Source organism: Lipophrys pholis (genome assembly GCF_963383615.2).
Source record: "Lipophrys pholis genome assembly, chromosome: 1".
Taxonomy (NCBI): Eukaryota; Metazoa; Chordata; class Actinopteri; order Blenniiformes; family Blenniidae; genus Lipophrys; species Lipophrys pholis.
Window position 1 is genome coordinate 33,770,040 of NC_137635.1, and position 24,146 is coordinate 33,794,185.

At 45.2% G+C, this 24,146-nt stretch overlaps 1 protein-coding gene across 1 annotated transcript in view; it reads left to right on the forward strand.

Moving 5' to 3' along the window:
* The window catches only part of chd7 (chromodomain helicase DNA binding protein 7), a 78,960-nt gene extending 61,285 nt beyond the window's left edge, over positions 1-17,675 (forward strand). The window contains exons 26-41 of the mRNA XM_080477641.1: positions 1,207-1,296; positions 5,137-5,240; positions 7,129-7,258; positions 7,523-7,638; positions 7,954-8,374; positions 8,533-8,741; positions 8,848-9,912; positions 10,198-10,364; positions 11,382-11,636; positions 11,880-12,050; positions 12,163-12,396; positions 12,485-12,700; positions 12,887-13,027; positions 13,163-13,267; positions 13,395-13,575; positions 14,396-17,675. Coding sequence (XP_080333767.1) covers positions 1,207-1,296; positions 5,137-5,240; positions 7,129-7,258; positions 7,523-7,638; positions 7,954-8,374; positions 8,533-8,741; positions 8,848-9,912; positions 10,198-10,364; positions 11,382-11,636; positions 11,880-12,050; positions 12,163-12,396; positions 12,485-12,700; positions 12,887-13,027; positions 13,163-13,267; positions 13,395-13,575; positions 14,396-15,423 — 4,633 coding nt within the window. The 3' untranslated portion in view covers positions 15,424-17,675. The remainder of the gene's footprint in view (positions 1-1,206; positions 1,297-5,136; positions 5,241-7,128; positions 7,259-7,522; positions 7,639-7,953; positions 8,375-8,532; positions 8,742-8,847; positions 9,913-10,197; positions 10,365-11,381; positions 11,637-11,879; positions 12,051-12,162; positions 12,397-12,484; positions 12,701-12,886; positions 13,028-13,162; positions 13,268-13,394; positions 13,576-14,395) is intronic.
* Positions 17,676-24,146: the final 6,471 nt, after the last annotated feature.

Here is a 24,146-nt window from a genome sequence, read left to right on the forward strand (position 1 = left end):
CAAACTTTCTGTTCCCTCCCATCCAGCACAGCTCCGTCCTTTCAGTTCTTCTCTCTACTCCTCCCACTCATCTCCTCCTCCGAGCCCCCTCTCCTCCCCTCCTCTTTTTCTCAGTCTTCTGCTCCAAAGGCCTTTACTGGCATTAAATCCTGGTGACAAATCTGGTGACAAATGTTTACAGTGAAGCAGATCTCCCAGATAGCAGCGTTTCCAATGTCAGAAGATCAAATCTGACTCTCGTTCTCCCTCTGACTGAAGCGATTCATTTAAGTGGGGAAGGGCGACACTCGAAGCAAATTCTGACGCCGAACATCTGTAATTTGTATCCAGAGAAGATGACCAGCCTTTTGACAGCAGCTGTACAAAACGCAGAGGCGCAGTAATGAATTATAGTTTTTAGCAGCAGTATATCAGCGGGAGAAAACCTCGGGACATTATCCATCCGAGTAATTTAAGATCAAAGATCCCCAACCCTATTCAGTCTTCAAAGAAATTGCCCTCTTCTTTTAGTTTACAGCCCCCCACCCCCAGTAAAACCCCTCCACTGTGAGCAGTGTCATCAGGGCTTCCTCTGGGAGTGAAACAGCTTTAGAGGTTTGATCCCGACGGCGGAAATCCAGACTTTGCACATGAGTTTTACCCATTTGAACAATTTTTATAATTAAATTTCAACCAATTGAATTAATCAGAGGATTATTATTAAAGATCAGAAATGAAATGCTTCTGTGTTTTATATCATTAGGTATCCTAAGGCTTGTGAAAAGGTTGTACACACTATTCCAAGAAGTCATCTTATGTCCATATCCCTTCATAATGGAAGTGATCATTTGATAACTTTCATTTATATTATTTTTGATCGACAATTAACAGTATTTAGTTAATTCTGCTTCGGTATGGTTTTTTGAAATGATCAAAATTATCCAACAGTGTGCTGTATGTATTGAGTGATGTTAGGTACCTTTTGCAAAGTATACATTACAGTAATATTTTTACCTATTAATAATGGCAAAAATATGGCATTTGTCAATTTTACACTTAAAGACCAATTTTCCTACGTCAATTCTAACAATTGTATTCAAAGTACTTTGAGAATGCTCCAGGAAGGGTTGAGTTGTGGTATTATTGTTTAACATTCATGCAGCGATTTAATTACGAGTTCTTGATGATGTTGGAAACTTGAAGTGACTCTTTCCCTCCATGTTTCAGGGTGCTGCTGAGAGTGAGAATGCTGTATTATCTGCGTCAGGAAGTCATAGGAGACCAGGCTGAGCACATCCTGGACGGAGGTGACTCGAGGTGAGTAGATTACCCGGCTTTCGCTCGTTCTCTCGTCTCGGATGAGGCGTCTTCACATCCTGCACCAGTCCTGGCGTTGTACGGCCCGGGGGCCACACGCTCTCGGTTATTTAGAAATTATGAATCAAATGAACCATGCACCAAAAATGCTTTACTTTTGAATTAAGTTGGCAGCTTTATTCTTCAGGCTTGTGGATAATCATTTACCCATTCTTATATGTAGGATTAGAATTTGAATCTCAGTTTTCAGTCAAAATATGCAAAGAAATCCAACCATGTAATTGTGTTTTTTTTTTGTTCAGAGGTGTGCTCATATTGAACAGAAGTTGGTAAAAGTCAGAGCTACACTCAGGATTTCAAAATGTTTACCAATCAACACTGTCTATTTGTTAAGCACCTTTAATGCAGTTTAGTGCCATTCAGCATACTTTACCAAAGTTAAAATCCAGAAAAGTTTAGGCCACGGCAAATATTCAAAATTTCAGTATCATTTTGAACATCATCACATTGTGCCGCTCTACTTCTCCATTTCGTCTGTGTTTGACATACTGGAACTGAAAAGTTTAATATTTTTCTTGATTCGGCCTCGTCATTAAGAGTTGGTCGTGTTTGTTTAATATCACACATTTGAGGTTGTGATTAAAGCTTCAGAGAGCTTTTACATGTAATACATTTTCGAAGGCCATGATTATATTTCTATAAATTGTGCATAAATGTTTTCCTTATTTCTTTATTTTTTTATCTGCTTTTTAAAAAAATATTTTGGTCGAGGGCAGAAAGTTGCCAGTTACAATCAGATACTGAGCAGAACATGTCGGCACCGATAAACAACAAGGAACTTAAGTTGAGCTGTTGGAAGTAAGAACGTATCCTAAAAAGAGAAGTACAGTTTGGTTTGTTTGCTCAGTGCTGCTCTTGTTTAAGTTTTCTAACTGATTGGCAGTGTCTCAGAGAAGTGTAGAAATGTTAAAGCAGGAACTGATAAAATTTGGGTTGTGACATGTATGATTGGTAAACAGGCAGTAACTGACCTAAAAGACACACACACACACCCACACACACCATGCAGCACAACAATTTTCCTAGAAAACTAAATCCAGCTGGAAAGGCAGTGGAAAGGCTTAATGTATTGAACGCATTATGAAAGTGAGTTGAGAGGCGGATATTTATACGAGCGTGTGATGAATAATTACTAAAGTATATTTTAGTCTGTTCCAGTGGCCTGTTTGGCAGGATTCTCCCTATTCTGACAGACACAACACGCAGTTCCTTCATCAGGGGAAATGAAGCTTTTCTATCAGTTTGACCCATTTAGAAGTAGTTTTTTTTTTTGGGGACGAGCTCATTGCCCATTACGGTTTGTTACGAGGTGCCGGAGTGCAGCGGCGTCGACGTGAAGGTTAGCTGTGTGGTTCACCTTGACGCGTTCCTTCATCTCCTCGTGACAGCTCCTTCAACGCTCCCACCATCTTTCTCTCTGTCACACTACACTTTTCTTGCCATCTGTCCATCCCTCCTCTCTCGGCAGTGCACTTTAGTCTCTCATCATCTCCCATCCCCCCTCTCTCATCACCCTGCCACCCAGATGTGAATGCATTTATAATGTGGAGCACGTGCACTCCATGTTGATCTCTTCCACCCGCCTCTGTCCCTCCCCCCACTCGATGGCTACCGTGACAGGCCCGTGTGTGTGTGCGCGCGTGTATGCACGCGTGTGTGTGTGTGCGCGAGCGCGTGCCAGACGTGAGCATACGGGGTGCCATCGTGCCAACATATGCCAGGGGGATTTAGCATGCCAGTCTTGGCGCGCACGCGTTTGTGTGTGCGTTGCCAAGGCCGGGCATGCTGCTGTTTGCAGAGATAAGGGACTGTTTCCCTGGTTTCTTCTCTCCTCCTGTCACCCTCTGTCTTTCTGCTTCCATTGTGTATTGTACCCTTTTCTCTCCATAACTAGCTGGAAACACCATTTTCTTTCCATAATGGAAGGCCTTTATTTATTTATTTATTGTTTTGGTGCGGCAGTGTAGAGGAGCATCCAGTAATTCCACATTGAAACTATTTGCAGTTTGTTAGCCTGCATGAGAAAAGCAGATATCTGGTTTTAGTGGCACTTGTAATTTAAAAAGTGGATTACAGCCACACCAGCAAGCCAAGAATGCCAGCAACATTTAGTTTTCAAGTTCAAATCTATCCTCCATATCTCAAATCTATTGCAAGTTAACTTGCATGCCTGGAAAAGTCCTTTAAAAGCCAACATGTGGGAAATAAAACTGCAGAATAATGCGGATATTTTGCATCACATCTTTTTATACAGACGCAAAGCAAAATTTTAATGTTGAGATTAATTGCAGGTCAATTACCTTTCCATCTCGTTTTTCATCGTCAAAAACTTGTTTTTGAATGCGTCTCTGTACAAAAAAGGTCAAGTACTACCGCCTTGTAAAATGTATGCAGGCGATGAAAACATTAGAAAACTGCATATCCACAAAAACAAAATGCAAGTTGTATGTGGAAGCTACATTGAAAAGTAAACAGTTTAACATTAATCAATGGCAGCATAAACTTTGAAATGTTTTATTTCAAGAGAAAACTGAATAAACTGTTTGTCGACTTAATTTAGTCCTTGATAAGAGTGAAATGTCACTATAACAAGTCTAGTCTGTTTAACCTGTCATCAAGATGCTTTAATATTGTGATTAAAATGTTTCAAGACTTTAATATGTAATTGTTTGAATAAACAACAATAAAATGTGTGGAAAAGCAATGAACTGACAAAAAGCATAGGATTTCTCAATTGGAGCTTAAATAGTTTCCTAAATGTTTCTAAATTTAAAGCTGCGTTTCTGTAAAAGATTGGCTTCACATTGAGTACAGCTCTATTTAGTTTTATGATTTACAAGAAATCACCCGAACAACGACGTGAAGACATGACCACATCCCTCTCAGTACTTCTAATTGGTGGATTTTATTTTGGGGGGGAAAGACCAATTTAAAGAGGCAGAACATAACAGCAACTTTCTTAATGACTATTTGATCATTGTTTCTAGGTTTGGCATCAATATGCAATCTGTTTGATAGAAATTCAAATCCAGACGTTACACATCATGGTCACTTAAATGAAGCTATCGTCGCCTATGAATTCCTCTCATTGGTATTAATTAAAGAAACAGGTATACAGCAAGCAAACATGTGCAGTGTTGGTTAGCGTCTTATCAAATGTAATCTCCCTTTATTTCATGGTTCACCCTGCATCAGCCACAAAAAAAATCCATGCCATTTATGGAAATTATTTGTGTGCAGTGACACTCCACTGCACACTTCAGGTCCTTTTGACCTTTGGCATTCAGTCTCTCAAATCACAGTGATTTCCAGGTTGACCTTTCCATGGCAACCAAACAGATGCCAACAAGCAGCACTTCCTGTTTGGAGCATTCTTTCTTTTTCCTGAATATGCTGCTACTCGCCGCTCAATTTGGGGGGGGGCGGGCAGGAGGGAAACATTTAGATTTATTTGTGTCATGCAGACACTTTGTGGATATCAAAGATGCAGCTGCACAGCTCAAGTGAACAAGACCATAACTAGAATACAACAGAGAGCTGAAGCTGTCTGCAAAGACATTAATACTTCAATATTTTGATCTTTATCTCAGGTTGGCAGCTGACGGCTTTTAAAATTTGATTCCAGCCCAAATGGCTCATAATCAGATTTCCACTTCTCGTTTTTGTCCCGTTTGGTTCTCCATTGAAATACAAGACGGATGCTGATCTGGACTAAATTGAACACATGGACAGTTTAGTTTGACTATCAGTGACGTGACTCTTGTTCTCTCTCCGCCACAGTGTGCTGGATGTCTGGATTCCCCAGCCGTTCCACGCGGAGGTCCCAGCTGACTGGTGGGACAGCGAGGCCGACAAATCCCTGCTCCTCGGCGTCTTCAAACACGGTAACGGGACACCCACCGCTGTCCTTGCACATTCTCTGCACACGCAGACCCACGGCGGTGACACATCGCACACCCGCTGATAACATGTCGGGCACCGTCACACACACACACACACACACACCAGTGAAGCATTGTCGTGCACACACAAACACATCACACCCTTTTCTGCTGCCACCAGTTGATTGGTGTTGCCATGGCGATGGCAGTATGCAGCCAGCAGGCTCTAAGGGCTGTCAGGATTGTGATTGATAGCTGGCTTCACCACTGGCTATGAGCCTGTGTGTGTGCTTGCGCACGCGCATCCACGCACTCGGTGTCACAGGTGTTAATGTTGTGAAGGAAGCTAACTTGAGTTCGAATAGCAAAATCTTCAGCCTCTGTTAACTACAGATCTGGTTAAGCGTCATTTACAAATGTGTTATTATCACATTGACCCACTTTTAGGTATACACTGGATGTATGAATGTTTGTCCTGGGGGGGGGTGTGGGTGTGTGTGTGTGATGGAGACCCTCATTCATATTAATTTGGCATAATTGTCATAATTTTTCCATCATTGCCACCTTCTATGATTCAATTAGGACACACACACACACACACACACGCACACACACACACACACGCACACACACACACACACACACACACACACACACACACACACACACACACACACACACACACAAATACAAATACAAAAGGGCTCACCCATAGTTAATCATAATCCTCATTCACCAGGGAGGCCCCTTAAGGGGCACGAACACACACGCACACAAAACAACACACATACACACAGAAGAGTGATGGCCTATAAAGGCCCTGATGATTAACGTTTGGCTGCAGGCTCGTTTGAGCGTGCGCGCAACAATGAGTCGTCACATTGTTTCCTTACTGAAATGTGATGGAGAGAAAGAAGGAAATAAGTAATAAAAAAGTAAAAGAGGTGCAGTGGTTCTTTTACTGGTGCCCTCTCTCTCTTTTTTTTTTCTTCACAGTTTCCTTCCATCCATTTCCTTCTCTGTGCCTCTCCTTATCTTTTACTTTTTTTTTTAATCTCACACACTCCTCTGCCTTTCACCCTCATTCCTTCCCTTTTCCCCCTCCTGTCTCCTTCACAACGTGTCTCAGTAGGATCTGCACATTCTAATCTGTTCTGCCTGAGTGCTCCTAACGGACAAACACACACACACACACAGTTCCTCACACCCACAAGCTCACTTTCACAGACGCACACTTTTTCCTCTTCATCCCCTCTTTCTCGCTCTTTCTCTCTCTCTCTCTCGCTCTCTCTCTCTCTCTCTCTCTCTCTCTCTCTCTCTCTCTCTCTCTCTCTCTCTCTCTCTCATTCTCTCTCTCTCTCTCACTTTCACAGACGCACACTTTTTCTTCTTCATCCTCTCTCTCTCGCTCTCTCTCCTCTGACACAAATGAGCACCTGCAGGCTCACTTGGATAAGCACACACACGTACATGCACTCGCAGAACGGAGGCAAGCGTTCTAATACAAAACCACACACACACACACACACACACACACACACACACAGGCTGTCTGTCTTGTCAGCAGCTGGCTCCTGGGGTCTGCCCTTCTGCTGCTGTTTTTGTCTATTCCTTCAATTAATATGGATGTTGTGTGTGCGCGCTTGCGTGTATGTGTGTCTGACTGACTGTGGGTGTGTCGGGACCGTGCAGCATCCCGTCTGTCTCGTAGCGAGTAACTTTTCACTCCTCTTTCGAGGAGTTTGTTTTCAGAAGAGTGTGTGTTGGCCAATATCTTTTAAGTCTTTCAGAGGGAAATTTCTATGATTGAAGTAGAGTTTATAGCCTCCTACACCTGCAGGCGTCGACTTCAGGCATCAGTCTTACTCAAGTCTTTCTCTTTCCCCTTCAGGCTACGAGAAGTACAACTCCATGCGAGCTGACCCCGCCCTGTGTTTCTTGGAGCGAGTGGGCATGCCAGACGCCAAAGCTATCGCCGCTGAGCAGAGGGGCTCCGACATGATGGCAGATGGTGTTGAGGGGTAAGAGAGCAAGCAGGCTTTGCTGACCAAAAAGCAGCTCTTTACTCTCAAGTCCTTGTAGTTTTTGTCTGTGTTAAGTCCCTGTCTCTGGTGTTGATTAGTCACAATGCAATGCCTTTTCCATTTTGTCCTCTTTAGTAGTGCTTAGTTTAGACTTAGGATCTCGATCTCTGTCGGCCTTTTGTCACTGAAATAGAAAATATTTTAGTTAAAGCCACTGAAGGAACATTTTTTTCAAGTTGATTTCTTTGCTTGGCTCGACAGTGAGGATGAAGATCCAGAGTACAAGCCGCTGCGAATGCCTTTCAAAGATGACATGGATGACTTCACCAACTCTCCCCTGGATGAGAAAGATGACACAGTGGAGGGTGAAACTGAAGGTAAACTTCAATTGCACACTGAGGGTGAAAGATGCTCTCAAAGCAGGACTTTTCCAAATGTGTTTGGAGTGTGAACTCCACTTAAGTTAAGATAAGAGGCTTCAGGCAACAAAATCTAAATATGTGTGAACACCATCCAAAAATATGCCCGACTGCAAACAGAAATGTCAGGTGATTCATTCTCCATGTCATGACGGTTGATGCAAAAGGAAGAGAATTGATAAATCTAAAATAAGAAAACACAGCTGACTGTAAAGAGCCACAGCACAGATATGAGAAGTGATGATCACGCCTCTTTTCTTGACTGTCCTGTAGCCAAATCAGGTGAAAATGGTCAACCTGCGCCTGCTGTGGGCGGATCTTCAGGCTCCAGCGAGCGCCTCTATTGGCCGGCCGCCTCGGCTCTGACAGCTCGTCTGCGTCGCCTCATCACGGCCTATCAACGCTCAAACCGAAGAGAGCAGCTTCGCCAGGAGGCGATGAACCGACCCGATGGTCGGCGGCGCCGACGCAGGGAGTTCTTGCCTTCCATTGCCATGGTTACTGAAACGGGAGGAGGAACAACTTTCATACAAGATGGAGCGGGGGTGTTCATGACAGACGGAAGCCCGTATTTGGCTAAAGGAAGTGCCTACTTTGCCAAAGGTGGACAGTTCATGCCAGAGGCATCTCCAGTGATGACTGCCAGCTCCCTGATGACTGATGGAGCCATGTACTACAAAGAGAGAAGACAAAGGTAGTGCTACATTTAATACTACATTAGGTATTCAATGACTGATATGCAAAACAATAAAAAATACGGATCCTACGTTCAGTCAATAGCCCAGAAACATCCTGGAAATGTAGCAAGAAATGAAATTTCACATTAGTTTTCCCTCTCTGTCGTTTTCTCAGATGGACACGACGCGAAGAGGCCGATTTCTATCGTGTTGTGTCTACTTTTGGAGTCGTCTTTGATACGCAGCATCAGAAATTTGATTGGTCACAGTTCAGAGCTTTTGCTCGACTGGACAAGAAAACGGACGAGAGCCTGGAGAAATATTACTACTCATTCATCGCCATGTGTAAACGAGTGTGCAGAATGCAGGTCAAGACTGAAACAGGTATGAAGGGAAAAAAATTCTTTATTGTGCAGTAGTTCAGTCACTAAAATAACTTTGAAAGTTAGTCATTCATTGTTGTATTATTTTTGCCTCATTGTCTTATCAGAACTCCCTGACCCGACCTTGATCATCGACCCTATCACAGAGGAGCGTGCCTCTCGCACTCTGTATCGCATCGAGCTGCTCCGCCGTATCAGAGAGCAGGTACTCCCTCATCCGCTGCTCTCGGAGCGCCTCAAGCTGTGCCAGCCCTCCCCGGACCTCCCAGAGTGGTGGGAGGGTGGTCGGCATGACCGGGACCTCCTCCTGGGGGCCTCCAAGCACGGTGTGAGCCGCACGGATTATCACATCCTAAACGACCCGACTTTGGCCTTCCTGGAGTCCCACCGACGCTACGCGGGCCGGAGCAGCACCGGCGTCTCTGTAGGAGTCCCAGCAGAGGTGACCAAGCCTGGGATGGAAGCAGCAGAAAACTCCTCTACTCCTCTCCTCACCCCCGTAGAGCTGGCGAGCGCTGCAGCTGCTGCCAAAATTGCTGTTCATGCTGCTACGGAGGAGGTGGGAGAAGTTAAGGACGTGAAAATGGAGGAAGACAAAGAGGAGATGGAGGTGAAAAAAGAAACTGAGGGAGGGGACGCTAATGACATTCCTGGCCCCAAAACTGAAACTCCAGATGAGCAGAAAGAAAATGAAGCGGAGGTTGTAGAAGTGAAAACTGAGGCCTCTGCTTCACCGAGGGAGGAGGTGAAGAAAGAGGAGGCCCAGCCCAAAGTGCAAAATGAGGAGCAAGAGGCGCAGAAGGAGGCGCAGAAGGAGGAGCAAGAGGCGCAGAAGGAGGAGCAAGAGGTGCAGAAGGAGGAACAAAGTGCAGATGAAGACAAGACTTTAAAGACGGAAAGTGATCAAAACAAAGATTTGACAATAGAGAAGACTAATGCCGACTCTCCCAGCAACCACAAGGAGACAAGCACCGAGCTCCCGGGACCTCCGGACTCCCCTTCTAAAGCACAGCTCGATAACAAGGCTGCAGAGGAGCAAGACGTACAAGAGAGGGAGAACCCGGCGTCTCCTAAATCTCCAAAGTCTGCTGAGACGGTGAAGAGCCCGGAGGAGGAAGAGGAGGACAGGCTGGATGAAGACGACAAGTCGGAGAAATCCTCGCAGGCTGAAGGTAAGCAGTTTATTTGAAATGTTTGAAGTCACTGATATTTCAAATTTTTGATGGGACAAGTATCTCATGGCTTATTTAATTTGCCCTGCTTGTTGGCCCCCTCCTTGCTGACCCCACACTCGGTCACAGACCTATTTCTGGTGTTTCCCCTCCTGACTCGTCAGGGCTTTAATGAGCCTCCGTTCCAGGGGCGAGAGAGTAAAATGAGTTGAGATCCCTTGACAACTATTTGGAAGCTTTTTTTAATTAAGAGGTGCAACCTGACGTTACCTTCTCTTTGCACAGCGAGCGCTGCGTCGGAGCAGAAGAACTTCGACGAGGAGAGCATTGCGTCTCTGAGCACGTCGGCCCGAGACGAAACCAGAGACGGATTCTGCCCCGATGATCTGCCGGAGACCTCCGTGCTGCAGGCCTTACAGGACCGCACCTTTGCCTTCTCATTCTGGCCAAAAGTGAGTTGGATGCTTGTGGTGTGTGTCGGGTAAAGAGGGGAGCAGATGAGCAGCACTCAAACATCTCACATGTTCACAGCAACAAAACCATGTCTCCGCACTCTGCTTGGCCATATGTCGTTTTAATCAAGGCAGTACATAAAGAGAAAGAATTAATGCAGGTAGCATTGGATTATAATGTTTTTAAAAAAAAATAGCACTTTGTCAAACCTATATAGAGTTGCCATTTTAACTCAGAACTTCAGAATGTTTGAACTTTTTTCTTTTGTTCCAAACTATCTGCAGTTATTTTTTCCTTTTGTAGTAAACCTTTCAACAATATAAGCTCTGTAGGGCTGTGATAAGCATTTACACGGTCTTGTTAAATTTAATAGGCCACATAAATAATCAAATCCAGCCCGATAGTAAATGCTTATCGGGAAAAAAGTTTTAGGACTTTGAACCGCATTTAATATCAAACATGTGTCCAAGTGTTAACTGGACAGTAGCCTACTCAGCAGAAATACCATTAAACATTTTGAGTTTTGTGTTGAAGTCGAAGCAAAAGCGTGTCCAGAACCAAATGAATTAGACCTCTGAAGTTGTTTTCAAGCTGACCCTGCAAGCCACTAATGGGGAGGGAGAATTGCCAAAGAAAGAGAAGATACCCTTGAAATTTCAGCAAAAAAGACCTTGAGACAGAGAGCTTCTGTTGATCTGTGGGGAGATTTGTTGGCATGTTGCGACGCCATGAGACATTTTGTTTTCCTTGCTGACGTCACATCCTGTGTGCCAGAGGGGGGAGGAAGAAATGAAGACCCGGCTCCAACGTTAATGCTGATGTATCCCAGACTCAAACAGGCAGCACAATGAATCCGTTTCAATGTTAAAAAGATTTTGCAATAAATTTCCATTTAGAGTTCAGTACATTGGAAATTAAAAGGCCTGGATTTCCACAGTGAGCCGTGTAGTTTATTGAAATGGGACTGACACAGTAGAACTGACACAATAAATAATCTCTTCTGTCTCCTTGCGCAGGATCGAGTGATGATCAACAGGATGGATAATATCTGTGAGGCTGTACTGAAGGGCAAGTGGCCTGTCAACAGACGCCATATCTTTGACTTCCCGAGCAACCTGTTGCCGGGGCACGGCTCCACGGCAACCGCCGCCGCCATAGCCACAGCGACAGAGAGCCCGCTGCAGAGGCAGAGCCTGGCCGAGCTGACGATGGCCGGTATCCACACGGCGTACAGTGGGAGCGAAGATAAAACACTATCGCCACAGGTCCATGTGAGTGTTTGTGCTCAGCTACAGAAGTTCAGAAAGTCAGATGTTAATAGTAAACGTTCGATGAGTCTTCACGGTAGAGGCTAGTTAAGCCCACTGTCATTTTGTTAAAGACCGCAGCAAATAAAACATCCTTTTCTCCACAAGTCTATAGACACATGCAATCAGCAATGAGACATTGTTTCAAGAGGTCTTTAAACGATGCTACCGTCACTTGCTTATTGTCACTTGACCTGTATGTTACAGGAGGATGCTCTGAGCCTGACAGTGCCTCGACAGAGGAGAAGGAGGAGGAGGAAGATTGAGATTGAGGCGGAGAGGGCAGCCAAGAGGCGTAACCTGATGGAAATGGTGGCTCAGCTAAGAGAAAGTCACGCCGCTGCCGAGTCCCAAAATCAGGCCATAGACCTGACCAAGGTGCTAATATTGACTCAATAGCATGTCGAGCTCGCTTTGACGTACATCTTAAACAAATGTTTTCAAATGCCCTTCTTCAAGTTTATTCACTGAAGTCTTCCTCGCTCATCAGGGCATGCATCATCACCACAAGGCCTCTCCGTCATTGGCTGGCTTCCCCAGCGCTCTGGTGACAAACCCTTCTCTCAAGGCTCAGATGGAGCTGTTGCAGCAAGCTCCGCCCTCTGCACACAGAGGCAATGGTTCGCTGGAGGCTGACCTGCCCCTCATGAAAAGAAGGCGTGGCCGCAGGAAAAATGTGGAGGGCCTGGAGCTGCTGTTCATGAGCAACAAGAGAGCAGGAGGGGTGTGTAGCGAAACAGGAGTCACTCATTTTCTCCCGTGCAGATGTCTGTGTGTCAAATTAATGTGATAATTCTCCCCGTGTGTTTTAGGATGATGCTGACGGGGCAAAGGTCTCGAGTGCGGAGGGGGTTAAGGAGGCTCCCCGTGCCCACAGACATCTCTCCGTCCCCGAACAAAGTCCCAGTGCCAGATCTCTTGCCTCTGGCAGTTTGGAGGAAGAAGAGCCAGCGGTTTCCAACAAAGAGCTGGGAGAGTGGCTGAGGCAGCACCCGACATACACCATGGACATGGCTGGATTCACACCAGTAATTCCTACTTAGTAGTTCCCCTTCATCTTCACCTTTATTTCATTACTGTTGTACACGTTCAAAGCTTAAGGCAGATTCTCTCCTAATGGAGATTTCCCATTAATAATTCCTGCTCTCCCCCCTGCAGGTATAGAAGCCACAAGTTCTCACGTACGCCTTTGTTTTTTATCTCTTTTTTTACAGAAGAGCGAGGACCTGGTGCTCTCTCAGTTCTCGAAGCCTAAACAGAAGCGCCATCGCTGTCGAAACCCCAACAAGATCGACATCAACACCCTGACTGGGGATGAGAGAGTGCCGGTGGTCAACAGACGAAATGGACGAAAGGTGGGCACTCCAAACTGCAGACATCAAATACAGTAGACGTTTGATTTCCAATGTCATCGTCTGGATTGTTGTTTTGTTTCTACCTAAATCCAAAATTAAAAAATTTTTGCCTTTTTTTTTTTTTTTTTTTTTAAGATGGGCGGCGCCATGGCTCCACCAATGAAGGAGCTTCCCAGGTGGTTACTGGAGAACCCAGAGTTTTCCATCGCTCCGGACTGGACAGACATCGTCAAACAGTCGGTTAGTAACAGACTCCAAATAACAGCCGTCTGAATTGTCTCCAGTTGTTAAGACTTTGCCAAAACCATCAGCTTGACGTTCTGTTGTGAACTTTTTGTATAATTAACTAAAGTCCTCGTTCACACAGGGATTCCTCCCAGAAGCCATGTTTGACCGCCTCCTGACCGGCCCAGTTGTCAGAGAGGAGGGCACCCGTCGTCGAGGGCGCCGGCCCAAATCTGAGATCGCCAAGGCTGCTGCCGCCGCACAGGCAGCGGCAGCAGCTCAGGCTGCACAGGCATCACTGGCCTCTGCTGCTTCGTCTGCAGGTGAGCTCCTCATCCTGCTCCAGTCGTCCTCTGTAGCGCTTTACTCAAATCAGCCAATCAGAGTGTCGCGTTCACATCAACGGGCAATTTAGAATCACCAGTGAACCTCAAACACATGTTTTTGGACTGTGGGACAAAACGGGAGTACTCAGAGAAAACCTACAAGCAGCGAGAGAGAACATACTGCACATCTGATCCAAAATGGAGAAACTCACTGCGAGACGAGGACGTATGAAGCAAAGCATCCAGCTCATCACAGGCAGAGAAACCAGAGCCTGGCAAAATAATCCAGTTTGAACTGGAGACAAGAGCACTTAAATTCATGGAGGATTGTTTTGAATTTGATCTCGATGATGAGCATGTGTCAAAAAATGATATTTCAAATGTACAAATGCTGTTGTGCTGGATGACATATTTTATTTGTGGAGTTCTCTCAAGGTGTCCTGGTGTATTTACCGAATTCAAAAGATTACGGCTCCAATTTTTTTACAAATATAACGTGATAAGTTATAAACGAAGACTCCGGTTCTCAAAATGGAGACACTTTTGATATCGCTGACACAATTTATGAACGACTTTATTAAAGCCTGAGCTCAATGTCCTTACATTGTGATTGATTCACCACTCAGTCGGTCTGCAGAAGCAAAATGTCTTATGAATGCTCGTATTGATGACAGGAACCAACAGCCTGAAGAGATTCAGTGATCGGAAGAAAGATGGTTTTTTTGGTCTAACTTTGATGTTTTTGTGCAGTAAAGGTCACAGAGCTCAATGTTAACCCTGTGTGTGTGCGTGCGTGTGTGTGTGCGTGTCCCTGCAGGAGGCATCAACCCTCTGCTGCTGAACAGCCTGTTTGGTGGGATGGATCTGTCTTCTCTCCAGAGCCTCCAGTCTCTCCAGCTGGCTGCTGGTCTGATGGCCTTCCCTCCTCCCACCGATCCCAAGCAGGCTGCCGCCAGCGCCGCCGCTGCCTCCATGCTGCCCCTCATGCTGCCCGGCATGGGCGGCCTGCCCAACATGGCCGCCGCCCTCCCCAACATGTTCAGTCTCGGCGGGCTCTTCGGCGGCAACCTGGCGACGGCTGCAGCCGTCACCGCTGCTTCCAACTCCGCCGTCTCCACCGCAGCGGGCAACACCAACGGGACGCTGGAGGGAGATGGCGAAGAGACGGAGATTTCCAAGAGGAAGAGGGTGGAGACGGAGAATGAAGAGGGAGATGGTGGCAGAGCCGATGAGGAGGAGGAACATGAGGAAGGAGTGAAGAAGGCAAAGAAGAAGAAGATGAAGGAAGGCGAGGGCGGTGCAGAGAGGATGAAGTCGCACAACGATGTGACTGCAGCTGCTCAGATGTCAGCCGCCGATTCATCGGCGGAGGTCTCCATCAATGGCGACGCCGCGGCCTTGCTGGCCGCCGCTGGCATGTCCGCCAACTCTCTGGCTTTCAACCCCTTCCTTCTCTCCACCATGGCCCCCGGCCTCCTCTACCCCTCCATGTTCCTACCTCCAGGCCTCGGGGCGCTCAGCCTGCCGGGCTTCCCCACCGCCTCCACCCTGGCCGAGCTGCAGAACGCCATGGCCGGAGCGTTGGGAGGGAGCATCGTGACCCCGAACCCCCCCAGGAATGAAGTGGTGGACAAGAAGGCGGAGGCGAAGGCCCCAGCGGAGGACGAGGAGGATGAGGAGGACGAGGAGGATGGAGGAGGAGAGAGTGACTTGGCTGAGGAGAGGGAGGGAGCGGCGGAGGGGGAGACGAGAGGCGAGGCTGAGGATTCAGCCATGGAGGATGGAGGGATGGTGGGAGAGGAGGAGGAGACAGCAGCGTCTCCTCAGAAGGACACAAGTGACTGAAATAAAACACAAAACTGACTGGCCTTGGACATTTCCTCACCTCTGACCTCCTCCTCCCCTCCTGCCACGTTTACACGCCTCCACCAGAAATATCCAAACTATTATGAATCCTGTTTTTGTTGTTTTATTTTCCTTCCTTTTGCGTTGATGATTTCTCTTTCACCATTTGTTGTTTATTATTTGGCCAGGTATATTTACTATGCGTCAGAGAGGACGAGGTGTGTGTTGTGTTAAGTTAAATCTCTCTGATCGATAGTGTAGTCAGGGAAAATCCTCACGGCCGCTCGCCCAGAGCTCGGCTCTTCTTTAAAGACTGTTTCTTTCTCTCTGGTTGGCCTCCGTGCGCTGTGACCACGACGCGCCACTTCTCTCTCACAATCCCTCAAATAGGACTTCACAAGGTTCCAATAGTTTTATTATTATTATTATTATTGCTGCTTTCAGCTATCAAGTCTTTATTGTTATTTTTTGCCTCCGTCTTCTTCATATGGACCGTTTTTGTTGTTGGCAGCGTCTCATCACAGCGAGGAGAAAACGCTTCTTTCTTCCATCGGTTCTCGGTTGCAAAGAAACGGCATTACAGCTAATCTGTCTGTCTGGTGAAGCTGCTGCAAAAGAAAAGGAATTGTGGGTAATGTAGTTGATTGAGCCGTTCTGTGTCAGAGCGGGCTTCTTGTTTTAAGTTCTCACATATCAGACCATTTAGACTTGAGGAGGAAACCGGGCTGGCCTAAAAGCTCAGTCTCACACACTGCTGACAACATACACACTCATATTCCAACACATACATTGATCATGAGCTGCGCGCGCGCGCGCCCCCACACACACACACACACACACACACACACACACACACACCCATCCACACACCAACCTTCTCCGTCATGTGACTGTTTCTGGGAGGGCTCGTCCCAGCAGCTGTTTGATCTTTCTTGTGTGTGTGTGCGTGTGCGTGTGAACCAATACTGTTAAACCCAGTCCCACACTGAATACCAGTCTCGAGTCTTTCCTCTGCCACGTCTGAATCCTGCCTCCAGCTCTGGAGGCGGCCGGTGTGGGTCCGCACGGTGGCAGGCGGGCTGGGTCTGCCGCCAATCAGGCTTACTGATTGGTCCGCGCCATGCCGCCCGGACCGGCCTCCCTCATCTGGAGGCGTCTGTGAATGGATTCAGAGCGGCAGTCCACACAGGAATGTGATGTTTCAGGTTTATTCTTTTACAAGAGGCACATGAGATGGTTGTCTTTTCTTTCTTTCTTTTTTTTTTTTATTCCTTTCTCCACGGTTGCTGCCGCCGAAAAAAATCCTTCCTTTCTTTTTCCTTCACATCCGCTAGTTTCAGACCAAGTGCTGCTCCCTAGTGATCTTCTCTTTAAAGACTGTTGCTCTAGTCACACACACTGACACCAGGCCTGGCCGAAACATTTTCTTTAGAGTTGGATTTTCACAAGTTCCTATATGAAGTACAACTCTGGTCGCCGAGAAAGTTGTTTTTTTCTTTTTTGAATACTTGAAAAGTGCGAGCGGTGCTTGATTTGTTTCCATTCCCCGAGGCCAGTTCAATTGTCCGAGATAAATCAAGCACCGCAAGTGATTCAAATATTTGAAAGTCCATTCAAACACACACACTCACTCACTCACACACACACTGTGGCCAGGTCGTTTTAACATTTTGCTATCACAGCCAGCCCAGCAGATGCTGAGAGGGACGGATCACGCTGGAAGACCCCTTCCTCGTCAAAGATCCAGTCTCCTCTCTTAACGCTGAGACAGCAATAACCAAGGCAGCTTTTGAATGTTCCAACATTACTCTCCCGACACCCACACACACACACTCACACACACACACACACACACTATATGAATAACCACAAGTGTCGTATGAATAGAAAACAAACTAAAACTGTAAATGATGACAAATAAGTACTGCAATCAATTTTGTCTCACTCTGTTCCTGTTGATGCACTGGTGTTAAAGAGTTAAAATAATCAGGTACCTTTATTACTTAGCTACTTTTCTTGAAAAAAAAAAAAATGGACATTTTGTTACTTTTAGCCAGCAAGCTGAAGAGCATTACCTCAAAATTCTTATCTAGCCTTGAAGTTTACAGACATACCATGTAAATGTTTTTTTTCCTCTTATTTTGGTGTGTGTCTTTTTGTTTTTTTTGTTTTTTTGGAGACATCATGTATGATGAATTGTAGCTATGATGCTTTTAATAAAAGTGAATCATGATATTCGCCTAGGAAACCAACTCTTAGCCTGCATCTCGTTATTTCACACGACTGATCGAGGACGAGGAGGGTGCAACTCGTGGAAGCACGAAGCAGAACTCAAGGAAACGTTCAAGTTAACTGACCAAAGATAAGAAATTGTTTTAAGGATGTGTATTTTAAGGCAAAACATTCACATCAGTGAAGTCCAGGCCAAATGAACTTATGAGTGCCATTTTTACATGCTGGCTGTTCGCCTATAGTTGTAGGAATTCCTTCACACCAATCCAAATGTCCAGAGAGGAAACGTGCGATTAATTTAACTTTTTTACCTTTTCTAATCAATGAAGCAACCCTGAAGCATGATGTTGCCACCACCATGCTTCACCAGTGTTTCGTGATGAAATGTTCTGAGCTCTTCTCTTGCTTCTTGCACTTTGAGCTTGCAGATCAAGAAATGCATTTCCTCGTCGGGTGTTTTCTTCCAAGCGGAGCGTTCTCGCAACCTTGCAGAGAAGTTTAAATCCTAATCAAAGGGTTGTTATGAGATCTTGTTCATCCAGATTCACAGTCACAGAGGTCACTGCAGCCGGGAAGCCCTCAAACTTAGTGGACCGATTCAATTTACCATCGTGTTTTCATCCAGAGAGCTGAGTGAAATAGTTTCCATGCTCTCCAAATTCAAAATGACAGAACTTTTAAAATCAATGCAAGGTGCAATGAATTTCACTTTTTTTTCATTTAGTTTTTAAATCAATCTCCTGCCAATGTTATTTCAAAACCGAGTGGCCACAGTCGCCAGCACCACGAAGATCAAGAAAAAGTGACAAGTCAACAACTTTGGGAATGCGGGTGTAAATAAGGGGCAAGAGAAAGAGCACTGTTCTTTGGAACGTCAAAGCTCAACCACAATATGATCTTGTTCAATATTTTCATTTATCAGACATGGTTTTTGTAAAAATCAACATGACATGTATCATGTTGAAGCCGCACGCTGACAAATTCTGCTTTTATTTGATGACCTTTTCCTTTGATTTAAGAAACTGAAGCGTCTTTCTTTTAGCATCACTCCACTAATAACGCAAGCAGGCCTGGAGGCCTGAAAATGGATGTTTGAGCTTACACCACAGCAGATGATTCAGCAGCTTACACACTTAAAGGGTAGATATGCCCGAGGTCGTACGGCAGCATGACTCGCGTAGTGAAATGAAAACGACTCCAGGCGATGCTGAAAGCTGCGTGAGAGCGGCTGACTTATGAAAAAAATGCATTGGTGTTTTCCAGTGATTGATCAGATCTGTTTCAGCATGAGGTGAGTGAAAGAAGGCGCAAGGGCGTACAGTACACTGAGTCTGAGAGGCCTGCCAGCGGCCCCTAGAGGCCGAGGTGGCCATTACATGCCACCAGTCCACAATGGAGAAGAGGATGTTTGTTTTGTTTTTGTTTTAATAAAACTTAAGTATTTGTATAGATGTGGATTTTGTGGCTGTGGAAGTTTGTTCAGACTGTGCCAGCATTAAAGAGGAAAATGAGAGAGAGAAAGAGAGAGAGCGCGCATGCGTGTGTGCACGTCCACTCTGGCCAGCCATCAGAAATGGCCTCTCTCCCACTGGAGCTGCTGACAAAACATGAACTGACAGCCAGACCCCACTGTGTGTGTGTGTGTGTGTGTGTGTGTGTGTGTGTGTGTGTGTGTGTGTGTGTGTGTGTTCTCTCTCGTCATAGGGACTCCATCTTTGTGGGGACAAACCTAATACTTAAGACAAGGCTTAATGTTACTGTTGAAGTATTCACAGTAGAGGTTTACAGTCCAATATGTCTTCAGGAATTCAACTGAAGTTAATGGGTTAGGGTAATGTAATCAGAAGTGCTTTTGTTTTGTTTTTTCTATAAGGACGTCAGTCTGATTGCACATTGACCCATGGAGACTCATGTCAGCGTGGGGATGAAAAAAACAATTTTTCCAGGTGAAGTGACGTTAGTGTTCGGCGAGGGTGACGGGTGCAGTTCATACATTCTGCAGGTATTACATGTTAGTGTATCTGTATTTATATCTGTATGCATGCATGTGTCTCGAAAGAACCACTGCTGCATTTGTGATATTGGTTGTTTTGAAATCCTCCGTTACACAATAAATGTCACCCGATAGTCTTGACTTTTGTTGAAATGGTGAAATGTTGAGATGCTTTGGCTCGCAGAATCACATCCACAATGAGTGTGTCATGAGGGACATTCAGTTTAGTGGCACTATAGTGGTGGCTGTTATGTCTTTGTGATCCTAAGACATTGTCATTACGAATGCACATATACAGCGTGTTTAAATCGTCTATAGCAGCCTGGACGGGTTAAAAGTCAATGGAGCGTCCTCACATGAGTAGTAATTTGAACGTGTGTGTGTGTGTGTGTCTGGGTGAGACAGACGTCGGGCCTAATCGCATTGCTGGAGGAAGTGGGACGTGAAATCCACCAGCCACACACACACACGCACACGCACACACACACACACACACACACACACACACACACACACACACACACACACACACACACACACACACACACACACACACACACACACACACACACACACACACACACACACACACACACACACACAATGTGTAGTCCCATCTTCTACCCTAATTTCTCCTTCCAGGAATTAAAAACAAATAAAAAGCTCCTGTTCACCCCACGTCTCTCCATCAAAAGTCACTCTGAAAATCTGAAAATTACACAAATCACATGATTTTCATGAAATCGTCCTATCAAGCAACACGAGACACACGCAGGCGCTCCACGCTGCCCACAATGTAAACACTCTGTTAGTTATTTGAAGCTGTAATGAAGCAATTGTACTTGTTTTTCATGTTTTCAATAAACAGAGCAGCCGAGGGAAACTCCTCGTTCAGCAGTGGGATCTTCACTCACAAGCAGCTCAGCTGGCATCACATTTCTGTTTGGAGCGATTGTTTCTCATTGTCTTGCCAGCCTCTGCTCTGCCAGCCAACTGGTTGAGAATTTGTCCAGATTAGTGAATATCCGGCCTTATTGCCCGTCATACTCAACACGGTCTTGATAAGAATCCAGATATCAAATCAGTGGGAAAGGAAATCTACATTAAAAAAAATAAAAAAAAGGCCACTAAATCCAATTTCGACACGGAACTTGTAGCGAGGGACGTTGCTCCTCTGCAGATTCCGAGCACGCTGCTCAATGTGTTTGACGTGTTCGCTCCAATATGAGAGGAGGAAAACAGAAAGTGCTGATCTGAGTGCTACCATGCAACATGCATATGAGTTTATTTTGCAACTCTAAATTCGGTGTAAAGATGAGTGTGTGTGTGTGTGTGTGTGTGTGTGTGTGTGTGTGTGTGTGTGTGTGTGTGTGTGTGTGTGTGTGTGTGTGTGTGTGTGTGTGTGTGTGTGTGTGTGTGTGTGTGTGTTGTGTAACGGACTGACAGGCAGTTGAGGCCAGTCGGCTGGGATTTTGTAGAATTTCTCCAAAATCAGCAGTTTCAAATCCATCTTCCACCGTTCATCACGTCCATCCAGTCACACGCAGACACACTGAGCACCACGACTGCCGTGCACGAGGTTTGCTCACCCCTTTTGGAGCGACTTGAGTGTGTGTGTGTGTGTGTGTGTGTGTGTGTGTGTGTGTGTGTGTGTGTGTGTGTGTGTGTGTGTGTGTGTGTGTGTGTGTGTGTGTGTTCCCAGTCGGTGCCATTTACAGATGGAGGGCAGTGAAAGAGGCGAAGCGGCCTCAACATGAAATCTCTTTTTAGGTAAACGATAATGACTAAAGCTCTCATCGGTGGTCTTTAACCCCGACAGCAAAGTGACGTTACACACGCAGACTTAAACACTAGATTTTGTGATTTCACTGCTGCGTTAGCAGACAGTTTGAGGTTTTTATTTTGAAGAAATGTTTAATGCTGTCCTGCATGTTTCATTTGTTTTCCACTTTATTTATTTCCCCCTTTTTTTTAATGGGAAAAAAACAAAAAAGTCAGTTTTCATTAAGAAACTATTTATGTTGATCTCTCACCTTCAGGCCACCAAACTCACATAAGAGAACAACAACGACCACACAGACTGAAACAAGCACACGACGGCTGTAAAGAGTTCACGTCGTGGTTTGACAGCCCTGTAATTACATGATAAAATTACATTTATTAAATCTTGATTCAATTTTGATGCTTGAAAATCGTTTAGCCTGGTTTAATATATAATCTCATCTCAGACCTCTATTGGTTGTTCTTTCACTTATTCCTTTTATTGTGAGAAGAGGTGATTAAAGCGATGAGAGGAGGGAAGACAGAGGACCACGCAATTTAACGGCTGCCCACGAGCATCCAGAGCAGGCGGGGCAACATTCAGGTACCAGTTGGTGTGGTTTGATGTGGTCTGGCGTCATGCGGGCAAGCATTAAACATCATTGGAGAGTGACAAGTCACCCGATGATGGGGTGTGGCGACCATATCGGGCCCTCATTTAATCCCGGCGGCCGCGTGCTGAATGTGTTGATGGCGTGAGAAAACCTGTGGAGGAGGACGAGAAGCGAAAGTGGGAACAGTTGGCAGGAGAAGGAAAAAAAAAAGGGGCGGAGACGCCGGGAGACCAACTGCAGGTCATCTGAAGGTGAGAAGAGTTCCTCCGACTTTTACATTTCTTCATCCTGGATCCAGATTTCAAGTCACATTGTCGGCATCTAAATAAACACAAACCGTGTTTGGGTTGTTTACCAGCCTCAGGAAACGAAACCTTCCAACGGTCATCGAGATCAAAATGATCTGGTCTTTTTTTCAACCTTTAGGAACTGATCCTCTCTCCAGCAGAAGATTTCATTCAGTAAACAACATCATTCTTAGAATCTATTTTTCAGGGGAAACAAAATCTTTTTCAGCGTCAGTTAAGAAAAATATCCGGACACATCACTGTGTTGCTAAAAGCATTTTGTTGTTGTTGTTGTTGTTGCAGGACAACAGTACAATGTGATTGTGAAAGCTTTAACCTTTTTTTTTGTTCAGCCTATCTAAAGATTAGTTTTAACAATTTAATTTTGTTTCTCAAACTGAATATAAGAAAAATAAATAAATAACAAATGTAATATATTTCCTCCTTTTCGTTCATACAAATGTAGATAAAGTGGATCGTGTTTCTTTGTTTTTGTTTTATTCATTTAAATGTTTCCTTTTTCTTTCTTTCCTCTTTTTCTATTTCTATGTTTGAAATAAACATTCATTCATTCTGTCATTCAAAAAGTCCCAAAGGTTGAAAAGCAGGTTTTGAAACTTTCTTTAAAAAGAATTTGCAACGACTTTTCAATGTTTCAATGTTCGTCTAAGTGCAAACATACCTTTTTTTATTTTTTTTAAATATCTACTTTAAATGTAATATATTTTATTAAACCTGAACAAGTTGAGACTTTGTTTTGTTTCCCGGTCGGGAAGTTTCTCGCAGCTCGTTCTCAAACGTTGTGATTGTGTGACGTCATGAGTGTGTGATTGTGTCCATGCAGAAGAGCAAACGGGTCACTCTTTTCTTTGAGCTCCTCGCCTCCTAGGAAATGTCTTTCTTTTCTGAATTTTGTTACCAACAGTTTTTTTTTTTTTTGCTTTCTGGTTTCTTTCATGTTAAAACCTGCGCCGACTTCGGACAAACCGTTTCTGCATCTTTCAGCTCAGGAAAATTCTCCACTTCATGTTTTCACGCTGACGTCCAGCTGTGTTGTGAACTTTGACCTTTAAGCCTGAGGGAGCTTCTTTTTTTACTTTGTGGTTTTGGAGCCATGTCCCAGTGCTTCCTGTTGACGGTCCTTCCTACGACCAGCATTCAGATTGATAGATAGATTTAATTTATTGATCCCCGGAGGAAATTTAAAATGTCCTTTTCTGGTAGTACTGAAACTACTGAAAAGTAAACACACAGTTGAACACACAGCAAATACGGAGACAACATGCAAACTCCACACATGAAGTGAATCCATCACATTTATAAGGTGAAAAAAAACCCTTGATATTTATTGAAGTGGCAGGACTAAAAAAAAACAACCCCCATCTTCACAGTTGTATGACTGTATAATGAGTGAATATAAAACCTGTAACAAGCCTGACACCTTCAGCAGAAACACAAAACAAGGTAGAAACAAGACAATAGAGCGACTTCAATGGCCGCCGGCTGCAGGCCTGGCCCTCGCCGGCTCATCCTTTCATCTGTGTTATTGGGTCCTGTGAATGTGTGAGTGGGTCTCCTGTCCAGATGAATCTCTCTCCACTCGGCTGGATGTGTCACTTCCTGCTCTCTGCCGTTGTCATGGAGAGGCCGGGGCTCCGGCGATAAAGAGCCATCTGCTGTCGGCATGACCACCTACAGCCCAGCCGCCATCATGGCAGCCGTGATTGATAGCCCCTAGAGAGTGGCAGAGAGAGTGGAGATAGAATATGATAAAAAGGGAGGAGGAGGAGGAGGAGGAGGAGGAAGAGGAGCAAATCAGAGTATGTGTGAGAGAGG